This window comes from Mytilus trossulus, chromosome 10, assembly GCF_036588685.1.
Source record: "Mytilus trossulus isolate FHL-02 chromosome 10, PNRI_Mtr1.1.1.hap1, whole genome shotgun sequence".
Taxonomy (NCBI): Eukaryota; Metazoa; Mollusca; class Bivalvia; order Mytilida; family Mytilidae; genus Mytilus; species Mytilus trossulus.
In genome coordinates, this window is record NC_086382.1 from 23,866,885 (window position 1) to 23,882,466 (window position 15,582).

Consider the following 15,582-nt stretch of genomic DNA (forward strand, 5'->3'; position numbering starts at 1 on the left):
ATTTGTCGTTAAGAATTTCTCACTTTACACTCTTTTATAACCAAACTACTGTGAATTTATATATTTTTGAAAGAACTATTTTTCATGAATAGAGGAAAAATTTCATTTTAGTAGATATTGAAATATTTGACCTGTGGGTTATCTTCACCCACAAATTCAACGAAATTGATATTCCATGAATAACAATGAATCCACAGTACACTACAAACTTACAAGGCATAGTTTCTCGTAACCATACTACCAGCAGTTTACAGGCAATAAATGTTCTAGACTTTTGGCTTTATCTTCATCAATTCCTGTTAATATTTTACAGGTTTTCATCATGTTGTCATCCAATGTATTCATTTTTGTATCAGAATCACCAGTCTATAAAAAAGATTAACATCATTACAACCAAAATCCAATGTTTAGCAAATTATTAAGACTCCATGTAAAACACTATTGGTATATACAGCATGGTGCATTGATAGGTCATTTCTGGAATCATGTCTTTCACCGGAAAAGATCATCAATTTCACACGCCTTTATGATGTCATTTACCAGATAGAAGACGCGACTGTATACCTGCTCTATTAAAAGTTACCAGCACTTTCATAATCGTCATTCTGTAGAGTAGTATAAAAATAATTAATGTTCCGTTATTACATAATCTTGATTACTGTATGAGTGAGGGAGGGTGACTACCCTTTTAGATTTTAATTTCCCAAATGTCTTTTGCAGTATAAAAAACACTTTTTCACCCATTGCTTAACATGTGTTGGAAATTTCTATGCATCCATTTTTGTCATGGGGTGTTGGAAGTCACATGACAGGTTCGTCTGAAAACCGTATCCCAGAACTGGCCTATTGAGTCAACTTTTTTAAATGGCGCTGGGTGATGATTTTCGTTGCCCACCTTTTAAGAACGTAATAATTGATGTTGTGTAATGTAAAAGCAGTAAAATATGTGTTCAAAGATGGATAACTCAAACTTATCTTTGAAAATTGGAATTTTTATTCACTGCAGACAATCACTTTCCAATTTCTATCTTAGTATATATATGTTTTGAATGGTAATTCCTAAAAAAGTGTGATGAAAAATTAAATATTTGTTGAACTAATAAACAGGCAACAGGTAGCACGACGGATAGAACTATAGACAATGTGAGAAGAATAAAGAGCCACCTCTAGAAAGGTGGTTTACAAAAATCTATCAAAATTTTTCAATTTTTTCAATATTTGTACAAAACAAACTTTTTTAAGTATTTCTAAAATCTGATTGAAATTTCCTGTCAATTCAAATTCCTTGACCACTTCCATTATAGCTCTTGCACCAAATAAACAACTCTGCAGATTTCTGTATTTTTCAACTTGATCCAACCTAACATCAATCCATTGAGGGTTTCCATCCTGACTCAATTTCATCAGTTCATTTCTCAGAGTTTCCATATCTGTTGTCTTGAAGTATTTCTCAAATTCAGAAAATTTTAAATCTCCATTTTTCAGCCTTGTACACAAATCATTCCAAAATTTGTATGTTGGTTCCCAAACTTCTGTCAAGATTTCATCCAAATCTAAAGCTTTGCCTTTCTGTTTTGCTAATTCATTTCCTCTTTTATCCCATAGGGTTATGAACAAAAGTCCTTGACCACATTTTAGTACATGTGGTATTGTCTGAACAACATGTTCATCCAATTCAAATGCAATGACAGTTGGTTGGTACTCATCAGGATGTTTGGTCTCGTTTAGCATTGCAACTTTACACAATAAGTTCAAACTAATATTTTCTAGCTTTTCAAAACATTTAATTTTATCTTCCAATTTTCGAGTATTACCTGTGCAAAGAAAATAAACACTTGATGTCAGCCAGAGTGGAAAATTATTACACTTTACATTACAGATGTGCTATTTGTGCAGTCAAATTGCATTGACCATATATTTATATGTAATATACAGTCACTGAATGTATATCACCTTGTTTAAGATGTTGAAAATGTGTTTCAGTTTCAGCATACCAAAATACCATTTAAATGCCAAAAGGTGTCCCTCTTAACCTGACCTACATTTGTAATAACAAACTTAACAATTGTTGACACTGCCAACACCTACAGAAAAAAGAGCACACATTCAATGTATAAGTACTTAAGTTGCAGATGATACAATATATTTTGTCAATCATAATGCTCAAATTAGCTACAACAAGTTCATCTAAATAAAAAAAAGAGTCATGAAAAAAGTGTCAATATAACTAGTTATAGTATGTAAACCATGCAATTTTTTGCTAATTCTGTTTTCATTGAATAGTAGCAGTCTGCATTACAATATCTTTATCTAAATGTGAAATAGTGAAATAATGGCAAAATGTTGCAGACATAAATAATCAACTTATGACAGGAAAAATTCTCCATGAAATTTTATTTAAAAAACATAAATCCAGGACCTACCTCACTTTTAAAATTGTTGGTGCCAAGTTTAAGGTGGTACCTAACACTACAGGGAGATAACTCTGTAAAATCAGCAGAATGTTTTAATGACGTTGTGTTCATAAGGGAATATTAAGCTTCTCAATGATCAAAATAAGTGTTTGTCAAACTGCTATATAACCAGTGTAATTTTTCTGATAAAACGGTTGGTTCAAATTTTTCGAAATTTTTATATTTTTGTCAAAGGGTCAAAGTAAATACTTTGTCTAAATTTTAAGAAAATTAAACGAGCCAAATTTATTTTAGTGTAAGTGTTGGGTACCACCTTAACATTTATAATTTTACCTTTAAATCTTGTACACATGTAAACAAAGTCCTGAACTATCTTCAATGTTGTTTGGTAGCCATAAAGTTCTTTCTCTCTAAGTGCTAGTGTTGCAATAAGGTAATCAGGCCTGATGGGATTGTCTTTAATTTCAGCAACAACAGATTTGAAATGATCAACTTTTCCCAGAATTGTCTGTAAATCTTGTATTAAAATCTGACCATGTGCTAAAGCCTCAGAAGCTTGTTTTATGACCTCAACAAAAGAACTCATTAAAGCTGAACTGGTACTACTCAAGGATTTGGAATATTCTTCATGATCTGAACATATAAGTAAAAAATCTTAATTTTATAATAAAATATTGTTTAACCCTTTCCTCAATGGAATTTTTTTCTGCATACTTTTCTTATGAATATCCTTTTCATATTGGATACAAATTTTATTAAGTCTGATGCAGACGTTTTGTAGAAAAAGTGTTTCAACTTAAAAGTACTACACAGGTGTCAAAAGGCGTCATCATGGAGGAAAAGGTTAGAATAATAATCTACTCTGTTTAGCAAAATGTAATACAATATATTTTTAATTAATGTGTGGTTGTTCTTTTTGCTGCCCCAAATGAAATTAACAATAGAATCAACAATTAAAATTTAAAAACAACAATGTGAAATTTCTGATAATTTGGATTTTTTAACAACTTCAAAGACAAAACTCTAAAGAAACTGTGAATGGTTGGTGACTGTCTAAATCAAGGTTCATACAGAAATACATTTTTTTCGTTTACATTCGCAAAGTAGCAGTCATGACCTTAATAATCAATAAGATCTTTTCAATGTTTTTCACCCTCACATGACACACAGTACACATTAAATATCAAGCTTACAAAATATTTTCACATGTATAGAAAATGGTGCACAGTTCAAGGTATAGTCCAATATTTTGGGTTGGTCACTCAGTTGATGCAGATCCATACTCCTTTCAAATACTTGAGAAAGTAGAGTACCGAATCTCATCAGTGCTGCTCCCCTAATACTGGTACCAAAGTACAAACTGCTACCTTTTTCAACAGCCTAAAAGTTATTAAAAAAAGATTAATATTTGTTGTCTTGTTGGTTCTCTAATTGAAGTAAATATTTGTATCTGAAGGCAAAGATATGCAAATCTATAAAAAATGAATTGTTATCTTAGTTTTTACATTGGCTCGAGAACCATATATGTTGAAGGTTGTATGTTGAACTTTTAAAGTTTTTTTTTCTATTGCTGGGCTGCTATATTACATTTCATTCTCCCATTTCCCCTTTATTATCGTGTATTCAAGTTTAGTTCCAATGGAACTGATTCTTTATTTTAATGGTATAAAAGTATTACAGATCTACTGTTAAAAAGTTTGTTAAAAACAACCTTGTTTCTCCCATTCCTATTTGCACCCTTATGCCAATAATCCAATTGTGTAAAAGTGATAATATAAAATCACAGATGAGATAAAAAAAAATAAAAAAATAAGAATTTTCTTAAGCCTTTCATGTAGAAGAAAACTAATTCAGGTAGTTAAGGTGGCAAACTGAAACATGCCAATTTTTTTACCCATCACTTTTCTACGAGAATGTCTATACTAAGTCATAACTATAATGTGTTTTTACTTTTAACTCATAACTATAATGGTCATATAATATAACCAAATTTGTTTTATGGCATTTGTCTCAACCTAAATCTATACTCTGACTCTGTACATTCAATTCAATAATAGTACCCATAAAAATTGACACTAAATATTATTTTTTTGTTTATTCACCTACTAAAATACTTTTCTAGCTAATGTTAAAATAGACACCAGCAAAATGTCTTATGTACTTACTTTGTATGCTAATTTACTCAAAATCTCTTGCATGCTATCACCAAATAGTTCTATGTTTTCACAGTAAATTTCTATTAGCTTTACTTCAGTGCCCTGCAAAAAGTTAAAAAAAATCATTATTATCTTAAACCTAAAATTTATGATATAAATTGTTCCCATCAAACAAAACATTACTGTTATGCATTTGAAAAGCAGTATATTAGTCATCAGCGTTTATAACCAAAAATAAAACAATGCAGCAGGTCAGACATTATAAAACCTATGAATTAACAGAATAACAAAGTACATTTTTCATACAAACAAGGAAATTGAATGGAAAATGAAAGAGTTACTCATATAATTCATAACTGAATGGAGCAACTTTCATAAGAAATTAAAAATATAAAGCATTCATCAACTCCTTTTTTTTTTTAAAGAATTTAAGTGGATTTAATTTTACAACACATATCCTGTTTTAAAAAAATATTTTCGTAAATCATTACTCCAAATTCATATTTGATTTGTATCCTTTTTATACCCTATTGTGAGTTGTGCTATATTGATTCTTTAGTATCAAAATTATAATCTTTTTGATTCTTCTGTGAGTGCTTCCTACAAATAAGTACCATTATTATTTGTTTAAAATATAATACTTACTACTGATCTCCTGTCAAGGCAAGACTCCAAGTTGTCTTTCATGAAATTCAAAAAGTTGTCTCTGATTTTAGCCTCTGGTATCTTTAATGTTAATGCTTTATTCCAAAGCTAGAAGCAATAGACATGTAAGGAAACATCAAATATGTTAATCACATTAAGCCATAGCCAAATGGTAGCATGTATGTAGAGTTTATGAAAAAAGTTTTTAAAAAAATATAAGTTAAAAAACTTATTTTGTAAACATGTTATGTTCCACATGGTAGAATAAACTGTAAAAGCCTGTTAAAATTCATTTTTCAGGACAAAAAATATTTCTGATTTTTTTTTTCAATGCTCACTTTGTATGGCAAATTCTGTTTTTGTATTGTTCAAGATGTTTTGTTAGATGATATAAAATTTAATCTGTTACCTTCAGGAAGAAGACTTCATGACCATAATACTGTTCATTTATCAATGTGCTCTTGATTTTATCTCTGTGAAGTTGATAACATGCAAGATGATTTGTATAGGTTCCTTTTTCACCCTGTGACTCTCTTATGGCTAAACATTTTGCAAACCAGTCAACAGCAATACATAAAATTTCCTCTGCTGCCAAACAATGAGGCTTTTTTCATCACCCCATGTATTGTATAAATTGTTCAACACATCCCCAGCTATTTTATAGTTCCTCATTGGTGTCTCGAGCATAAATTTACTGAAATGATATATATAATGATATTTTTAAAATCAGAAAAATATAAGTTACCTGCCAACTTTTCAAAATGCCAATGGGGGTTTTATGTGCAAGATGGCTCTAATAGTCCTACAAAACCTGCATGGGGGCCTTCAAAAACATTTTAATGTTGTTTCTGGGCTTCTTTATACTTTTACAAGCCTATAGCCATGATTGTAAAATTAATTGTTTAGTTTCAAATAAGGGACAAAATTGCTCTTTTAAAATTTCCATTTGGGAGCCTCCATGGTGGAAATCCCCCACAAATAGTGACAGTTGGCAGGTATGTATACTAATAATATAGACTTGATTACTGCAATGATTTTTTTTATCAATAAATGATGATCAAAATAGTGAGTATGAAAATCTATTTGAGGTTAACAAAACACATAAATTTTTTAAATTGATTTCACATTCTCTCTCCAGCTTCTTTCTTTGCAGTTTGACAAAATTCAGTTGGAAAGTTACTGAAAGCTATTTCAAAGAAATTTCAACTGATAAATAATACTTCATGCTTTCCCAAAAATCAGTACAAATTTAATTGATTTATAAGTATAAAGACATCCATCATAAACAGTCTCCAATGGCAAATTAAAGATTAAGAAATGGTTAAGGACCACAAAATTTCACTTGTATAGTGAGGGATGTTTTATTTGCTCGGTGTTGAACAAAGTAAAATCACAAAAATATTGAACTCCAAGGAAAATTAAATTGTAAAGTCCCTAATCGAATGGCAAAATCAAATGACAAAACACATAAAATGAATGAACGAATGAAAACTTCACTGTTCCTTTGATTTTTGTGTTTTTTTGCTGTGCATGTTTTGTTTGTTTCATGGATGTATACACCATATCCTTCCTTTTCTAGTATAACTGTTTAACTATATATATTTAGTTATGTTTTAATTCATCTTTAAAAAAAATCGAAATTCAATTTTAGATACCTATTCTCAGCTATCTTCACCAAGTGTGATGGATGATACATTACTAAATATCCTCTTTAAACTCTGAAAAAAAGAATATTAAAGAATAATATGTTTTAAAATATACTGTATAATTACAGCATTAGACTATTATACCAATTGTGTCCATTGGAAATAATTTAACAACTAAAACAATACAAGTGTCTACCAATTTTCAAGCATGTAATTGTTGGATTCTATTTCAATTCCTTTCCTTCTTCTATAATTCATGAGGATACTAATAATTTTCAATAATACCTTAGCATTTTCGGTCACAAATGTTGCAGTTATGGTCTTAATGAAATAACAAGCTCCAGCTAAAATAGCATCTGTAGGAATAAGTTCCAAGTCAATCTCATCAAAGCGTTGAAGTCTCAGTGATGCTATGAATGTCCTTGGAAGTAAAAAGTCAACAGCAAAGTATGGTACTAAGGCTTCTAATATTTCAGTTTTGTTTCTGAAAGATAAATGTATTTAAATAAGATTTTTTTTTAAATTTTGTTCATATAAAGGCAGAAACTACCCTGGTAGTTGTCATATGTCATATCTTAATGTTTTTCCGTATCTAGAGAATTGAGTCTTACTGACAGATCTTTGTTTTTCATAAATTTATTTAAAACTTTAATAGACGTTGAATGATTTAGAATTGTATATATTGTATAGTACTTTGACCTCTAATGGTTTACTTTTACATATTGTGACTTGGATGGAGAGTTGTCTCATTGGCCCTTATACCACATCTTCTCATATCTACTTATCTACAAAAATCATCCTTATAGTAGAAATTTAACTGTAAAATTGGAGAACAATTTAAAATTTATAAACTGTTCTAAAAGTTTTAAAATCAATTTCACACAAGTTAAAAACAATACACGTACTACTTTAATTAAAATTACCTGTCCCATTTACTTTTTCCCTGAAAGTATGACAATTCATTTGAAAAATCAGCAATGCCCCACCATTCTGGAATTGTATCATCATGATTCACTTTTGCTGTTGCAGGCTGGTATGGTACATATTTTCCTAGCAAAAAGTGATGAAGTGGAACACAATAAAACAAACAGCTCTTTGTACTATCCTTTGCCATAGTTTTTATCATTTTCAGTAAAGCATCTGACCTGAATTGAAAAATTAAGTTTTTCAGTACTATTCAATATTTTATATCATCATTTTAATGCAGCACTACAAATAAAGGATTGGTAAATTGAGGGAATTTCCTTCCATACAAAAATCATTCTTACTTTTCCAACTGCCATTACACAATAAATGTTCTTGTTCATTATGGAAAACACATAAGAAGTCCTACTAAATATTCAAAGTTCCTGTGTAAAATGCAACAAACTGGGAAGGACAGATAGACAGAAGGAGGGATAGTCAAATGAACAGTTGAAACCAACTACTATGTATTATTAACGATTTTGGTAAAGCATTAGATGAAGGGAAAGAGGTCAGGATAATTTTCTGCGACATGAGTCGAGCTTTCGACCGAGTTTGGCATAAAGGCTTACTATATAAGCTTAGAAAAATAGGAATTAATGGTAACTTGTTACTTTGGTTTGAAAGCTATTTAAACTCAAGAAGGCAACAGGTTGTCATTGGTGGAGAAACGTCAAAAAACGAACATGTCTCAGCTGGGGTACCCCAAGGGTCTATCTTGGGTCCTATTTTATTTCTCATTTATATAAATGACATAGTTAATGACATCGAATGTGATATAAAACTTTTTGCTGATGACACCTCAATTTATATAGTGGTTGCTAACGAATATGAAGCGGCAGAAAAGCTAAATAAAGATATTGAGAAAATACATAATTGGTCTAAGCAATGGCTTGTCAATTTCAACCCTAACAAAACAGAAATAATGACCATTTCAAAAAGGCATCATAAACCCCACCACCCGCCAGTGTATATGAATAATAATATCATAAAAGAAGTTGAGTCGCACAAGCATTTAGGGGTAATTATAAATGAAGATGGAAGCTGGAATAATTATGTAAAAATGATTATTGATAAGGCTATTCCTAGATTAGCATTATTCCGAAAGTTAAAGTTTAAACTTAAAAGGAAACATTTAGAAACTATTTATTTATCTTTCATACGCCCAGTCTTAGAATATGGGGACATTGTCTGGGATAACATACCTAATTATTTAAAAACATCTCTGGAAAACTTACAACTAGAAGCAGCAAGAATCGTCACAGGTGGTACTACGGTAACATCGAGACAGTTGCTGTACGATGAAACCGGTTGGGAAACTCTCCAGTCTCGGCGTGATAAACATAAGTTACTAAAATTTCATCAAATGTTTCACGGAGATTGTCCTGAGTATTTTTCTGTGTTAGTTCCAAATCAGAGACTAGATCTACACGACCACAGGACTAGGGTGTCTTCAAATTTACAAACTGTATTATGCAGAACAAGCTATTATCAAAAGTCATTTCTACCAGTCGTAGTAAACCTTTGGAACAATATTTCTGACGACATTCGTCTAAACCAATCAAAATCAGGTTTTAAAACTTATCTTTCTCAAAATATTAATAAAATACCATTGTATTTTCACTTCGGCTGTAGAAGAGAACAGATATGCTTAGCAAGACTAAGGCTCCAGAGTAGTGTTCTAAGGGACCAGCTATTTAAAAAAATCTAATCGAGAACTCACTGTGTTCCTGTGGTAGAGTAGAAACTACCTCTCATTATTTCTTCAAATGTCCAAAATATAATGAAATTCGAAGGGATACTATCGGGACGATCTCTTGTTTTAATCTTAAGATTATTTTATATGGGGATGGTCTAAAAGATGACGAGGACAATATGCAAATATTTCATAAAGTTTCTGAATACATTAATAAATCAAAACGTTTTGAAAGTTAATCTAGTATATGTATATATATCATATATTTAGACTTTTTTTTTTTTTTTAAATATGATGTAAAATCGAGTGGATTGCCCGGTGTAGTTGATTGTGGTCAGACGTGTGTGTTGGTTCCAGTGACTGTCTAGAAAAGTAAATAAGAGTTGACTGTTTCTTGTTTTTTTTTGTTTTTTTTTTTTTTTCCTAATTTTTTTTTTCCTTTATTTTATTTGTTGTATTTTTTTATTTTGTGTGTGTGTGTGTTTATTTATTCAATGTATCATATGCTACCATAAAATGAATATTCTGTTGGCACGTAATATTTTACGTTAAATAGATGTTTTTTGGTTTTTTTTAGGGAGACGGATTTATAAAAGTTTTTCCAAACTTGTTTCCGAATCCCATATTTGTACTTTATGTAACATTGTAATATTTGTCTTGAAATTGTTTATTAATAAATATTGTTTAAACTAACAGTTGGACACTAGGATGGACAGACAGAAGAAAAGCAGTATACTCTCCAGCCTTGGAGTTTAACTATATCAGTTTAAAGCAAGTGAAAACAAGCTCAATGCATTAAATCTGCTGATACAGAAATCATAATATAACATGTTTAAACACTAAAATATAACTAAAAGAGATGACAAATTAAATCGTTAAAGGTCTGAAATTCGAACAAAACTACTCAAAAAATTACTTGTCACCAAAATTTCTGAAATCTAAATGTGCATTGGTTAATAAGAATCCTTGAAAACTATCCCAAGCACAAGACTGAAACATTTTTTTTTAAAACTTTTAGAATATAGGGTTGCCTTTTTTTGGCAAACTATCACAAATTTCTAAATTAATAGCTATCCAAATATCCTTACATTCTTTTCTTTATCCTTGGAAAGAACAATACCAGACCTTCATATTCAGGACACTGTTTTCCCTCTTTGTCCACAAATGGCAACAAAGCTTTACATAATCTTTCTTGGTCAACTTCCCTTAACTCAATGCTATATGTTTCCTTCAAATATACCATCGTCATGGCACCAGCAAGAAGAAGAACTTGATCTTCCATTTCAACTTTTCCTTTTCTCTTCTCATGTATCTTTGTCACAACAGCTGATATATATTCATGAACCTCCTACAAGTTGAAAAGTAAAATAATGTATAACCATGTTTTGACAGACTTTTTTAATTTCTTTTTAAATTATCCTATTTCCTAAAGAATTTATAACATTTTCTTACTTTGTCAATGTTTTGATAAAGAGAAAATGAAATTTTGTAATATTCTGGATGACTTTTATTTATGTTATTTTTTTACTTGACAACGCTACATAAATAACTTACTTGCAAAAATCAGTTGGTTTACAGTATAAATATTTACTAACACGTCACTTTTACTGCTTTGGGGATCATATAAGGAAAATAACAAAAGTTCAGCTTACAAAGTTTGCTTTGTAGATACATTTTTGTACTGAACAAAAAAAACCACTACTGAACAAAAATAACACTTTATAAGTTCTGTGCATCATGGATTTAATACCTTCAGTATAAAAACTAAAACCCAAAAATTTGAAAGCAAGTAATACATTTTACGTTGAAAAGTTAAGAAGTATATGACCAATAAGACCTACAAAGAATATAATATATAGGTACCTTGTGCAAGTATGCTTGAAAATCAGTTCCATAATTCCATAGTCCAGCTGATACATGATATGTTGTTTTTAAGCCTTCATAAATATTTTCCACATGCAGAACTATTTCTTCACCAGCAATGCCAGCTGTATCTCCTGTTGATAACTGTACTCGAGGAAGGAAATGTTGAAATGAAAATGCTGCTTCCATTTTTAGATGTTTTTTAAAATCCTCGCCCTTAATCCATCCTTGAATAGTTTTGAATAACCCTTTATTTTTGTCTTTTTCTGGTTTTTCTTTAATAACCCAATCATATTGGTGAATAATATCTACAAAAATAAATATCAATTAAAATGATCCACAGCTTACATAATTGTGCAGCATTACTGTTTCCACTATATCACAACTCTTACTTACATCTTATATCCAAAACCCTCAATGCAAAATTAAGTAAACGTTGATGGAACAGAAACCAAGAGTTCACCAAAGTTAACCATCTAGAGGTTGACATATTTCTTGCTAGCTATATATATATATAGACAAGTTCCCATGCTAAAAAAACTGCATTTCACAAAATGATCTCGCTTAAATCCATTCAATATTCTTTTTAAATAGAAATAGGAAGCATAGATTGTAAATTTATCATTTAACATATAGAAACAGAAGGTATGGTTGTGAAGAATTTAAATACATGTCAGCATAGAATCGTCCAAATATAAAAAAAGATGCAGGAATAAATGAATGCAATAACCTGGTGACAACAAAGTGATGACTAACAGACAATTAAAGAAGTCAAAAACATTATACTCTCCCCTCTGAAACTTTATCATGTGGCAAATTTTAAATTTCAGGATAATCAAAGCTTCAGTGACCCTCAATGATGACGCCTTTCGACGCTACCCCCTTTACTCCATGATGACGCCTTTTGTCTCCTGTGTAATGACTCAGTTGAAAAGTCTTGTCTACGAAAAATCTGTATCAGACTTAATAAAATTTGTATCTAATATTAAAAGCATATTCTCATGAATATTCGACTGGAATTTCATTGATGAAATATCATTTTCGCAATGCATTAATACTTTAAACCTGATGAATTTTTTATTGAGAAAATCCTATGCCATCAAGTATATAAAAAAACACTTCTATGGAGGAATTATTTGATCTTACCTTTATTCTTGTTAGAAGCAAAAAAACATTGTGTGAAATTTGGTTTCTGATACATAGTTGTTGACGTACTCATCAATTTTCTCATTTCCTTTTGGTATAACATAATACGAATAATATAATGGCTTTTGTAAAAGCTCCTTTGGAATTTTAACCAGAATCTGATATTCCATGAATTCTTCTGGAAGTTTTCTAGAAAATAATAATAAAAGAGGAAGTTCTCTAAGATACTTTTATTTGGTCCCTTAAATAGCAAAAATATGAATACATATTGTATTGATGTCTTTTGTGGCAATACCTGTACATCATGGCGATAAAGTTGTTGTATTCTAGGAATCTAGCAATACAAACTTTGCATTAATGATTTTAAAATACTGTGGATTCATTTATTCTTATGATTGATTTTCATGGTATAAAACAGAAAAATCATACTTTTTGTGGTTTTAACAATTAATTTTGTTGACAAGTTTCAAGAAAATTGTACTTCGTTTAACTATTATATTCATGTAATGGGTACTTAAAATTTGAAAAGCTTTGGTTGAATGGTTTATGAGAAAATGCACGGACACGACTGGAAATACCATTTTTCAATCTTTCAAGAACCATAACTCCTGAACGGTAAAAGTCAAAATCGACATTATTGAACTTGACCTCCATTTTGTCATCAGTAACAACATATTACAATTTGGGAAGCTTTGGTAGAACAGTTCATGCGTAAATGCACGGACACGACTGGAAACTCCATTTTTCAATCTTTCAAGAACCATAACTCCTCAACGGTAAAAGTCAAAATCGCCATTATTGAACTTGACCTTCATTTAGTTGTCAGTAACAACATATTAAAACGGTTCATGAGTTAATGCACGGAAACATTTGATTGCCCCCCGCCGTACATCCCCAAATCAATAACCGACATTTTTGTCACAAAAATCCGGTTAAAAATTACCCGCACCATGAAGATGTCAATTTTTGTGGTATCTGTAAAGTTAGGGTTGACACCTTGTGGCATTCAATGGTTTAAAAGATTTCAACATCCATGTTATACCACTATCTTTTAAACATGTATCAAAATATATTAATTTTTCAAATGTGAGTTAATGCACAAAATTCAAAATCAATAATTATTTCCAAATAAAGTGATGTGCACAAGATCTCTTAGTATGGTAATTAATAAAATTCAAAATCAAACTTTCTTATTTGATTGCAAATGGGCTGCACATAATTTAATCATTGAAAACTTGGAAAAAAATATGATTTTACAAGCAATTTCTGACATTGATTTAAAGATAATAAGCTTTAATAAGTTCTGACATTTGGAACTTTTTTTTTATTTCAAACATTAACTTGTATTTTACCTTTTGAAAACAAACTTGCGTTTTTGACTATTCCATCCTCCCAAAGTAGATGATTGGAAATGAACAAACACGTCTCCACTGTTGGAATCATTAAGTAATGATGGTGATACAATAATATGGAAATATGCTTCTGAAAATGCATATTTTTTGCCTCCAGTAGCTTTTGTTGTTGTTTTGTTCTCTCCTGAGCTGAAATTTGACATTATCTATTGTAAAATGTGTACATAACTCATATCTGAGGACTGAATTTCAAAGAGAAATATAAGAATTCTCCTATTTTTGTTAGTATAAATATAAGAAGATGTGGTATGATTGTCATTTGACAACCTCTCTAACAGAAATCAGAAAGACATTATCATCTATAGGTTACAGCCTCCAACAATGAGCAAAACCTATAAAAAAAGGAGTTTGTTTTTTGCTCATTACATGAGAAGATATCCAAATGTTTAAAGAATAAATGGGGATTGCGTCAATGAGACACATATGATCTCCTTCTTTCATGCAGCATTATAAAGGTACATAACTCCAGAAAGCTAAAAGTGACGCAACCAAAATTCAAACTTGATCTGTGTTTTGTGGTAATAAACAATGTGTATCAGATTCATAATGTTTAGTTTGGCAAACTAAAGTTAGGAAACAGAAACAAATTTCACGAAGGATGAAAAGATGTTAGGACATACAGATTGACAAGGGTAAAACTTAATGCCCCACCCCCCACAGCAAGCGGGGGGCATAACAAAGATGCAATTCTTAAATGTGTCTGCAAATATGCTAGCAAGTTTGAAGATTATTGCAAGAATATTTTTGATAGATTGTAATTCAATAAAAAAAAAAAGTTCTTTCTCTATTTGCTCATACTATATTCCTGATATGCCTTTTGATAACACTGTCCAAAAATTGGTATTCATATGACATCAACAGGTCAACTGAGACATAAGAAATCTTAAAGGGGGTAAAATTCCATGAGCAGTAATTTTTATCATTTTTTAGTTACCATGGTTACAAAGATGGCAATTTATTTAGTCAAGCATACCAGTAATACCAAAATTGACATATTTGTTAATAATTTTTCAAATATATTATAGATCAAAAAAATCCTAAACAAATAATCTAATCCCCAATTTGATGAAAAAAATATTGTGGTCAAGTAGATGACAAAAAAATTTATTCTGAATCCAGATTTTTGCTATACGCACCTTATAGTGTTACGATTTTCGAAAAATATTTTGATTGATAGGGTAAAAAAACTATAAAAAAATGTGTGCTTAGTGCAAACAAAAATTTCTGACTTGGTCAAAAATACATCCCCCTAGAAGTTAAATGGCTGCTCCCTAATTTGTGCTGAAATGTTATCACAGAATTGTTTGTAAATAATTGTCAATAACTTTATGCAAGTGTTTGTCTGTCATAAAGATAGGCTAAAATGAAATCACTTAAAATGTGTTCATAAAACGTTAAATAAATAATAAATTTAAAATAAAAGTGAATACTTTTTAACGTTTTTTCTAATAGGTGTTTTAACTATTCAGGCTTCTAAAATAATAGACTGATCTTGTAAAAAGTACTCATAATTCCTGTTTTTCCTCATTTCAATATAAACTGAACAGTTTTAGAATATTCCATAATGAACAAAATATATCTATGGGACATTTTTAAATACTGATCTATAGAAAAAGTACTCAGGACATATTTTAACCTGTT

General features: G+C 30.3%; 2 protein-coding genes across 2 annotated transcripts; both read right to left on the reverse strand.

Moving 5' to 3' along the window:
- Window positions 1-237: 237 nt before the first annotated feature.
- Window positions 238-5,875, reverse strand: LOC134687773 (E3 ubiquitin-protein ligase rnf213-beta-like). The gene is made up of 7 exons (XM_063548229.1): window positions 5,625-5,875; window positions 5,216-5,323; window positions 4,580-4,672; window positions 3,608-3,794; window positions 2,748-3,047; window positions 1,234-1,814; window positions 238-366 (listed from the first exon to the last, which is right to left on the reverse strand). The coding sequence occupies exons 2-7, from the start codon at window positions 5,255-5,257 to the stop codon at window positions 238-240; spliced, it is 1,332 nt and encodes a 443-aa protein (XP_063404299.1). The 5' UTR covers window positions 5,258-5,323; window positions 5,625-5,875.
- Window positions 5,876-6,876: 1,001 nt separating this feature from the next.
- Window positions 6,877-11,687, reverse strand: LOC134687774 (uncharacterized). Its single transcript, XM_063548231.1, has 5 exons — window positions 11,384-11,687; window positions 10,609-10,868; window positions 7,785-8,006; window positions 7,147-7,345; window positions 6,877-6,933 (listed from the first exon to the last, which is right to left on the reverse strand). Exons 1-5 carry the CDS (start codon window positions 11,570-11,572, stop codon window positions 6,877-6,879), a joined length of 927 nt encoding a protein of 308 aa, XP_063404301.1. The 5' UTR covers window positions 11,573-11,687.
- Between the last annotated feature and the right edge of the window lie 3,895 nt (window positions 11,688-15,582).

Excerpts from the sequence above, each read along its gene's own strand:
- LOC134687773 (XM_063548229.1), bottom strand. The coding sequence starts at position 5,257 with ATGAAAGACAACTTGGAGTCTTGCCTTGACAGGAGATCAGTA. Across the intron at positions 4,673-5,215 it reads GCCTTGACAGGAGATCAGTA|GGCACTGAAGTAAAGCTAAT; the intron begins GTAAGTATTATA and ends AACTTTTTGCAG. Across the intron at positions 1,815-2,747 it reads CATGTGTACAAGATTTAAAG|GTAATACTCGAAAATTGGAA; the intron begins GTAAAATTATAA and ends TTCTTTGCACAG.
- LOC134687774 (XM_063548231.1), bottom strand. The coding sequence starts at position 11,572 with ATGGAAGCAGCATTTTCATTTCAACATTTCCTTCCTCGAGTACAGTTA. Across the intron at positions 8,007-10,608 it reads CCAAGGATAAAGAAAAGAAT|GTCAGATGCTTTACTGAAAA; the intron begins GTAAGGATATTT and ends TTTTCAATTCAG. Across the intron at positions 7,346-7,784 it reads GGAAAAAGTAAATGGGACAG|AAACAAAACTGAAATATTAG; the intron begins GTAATTTTAATT and ends TTTATCTTTCAG.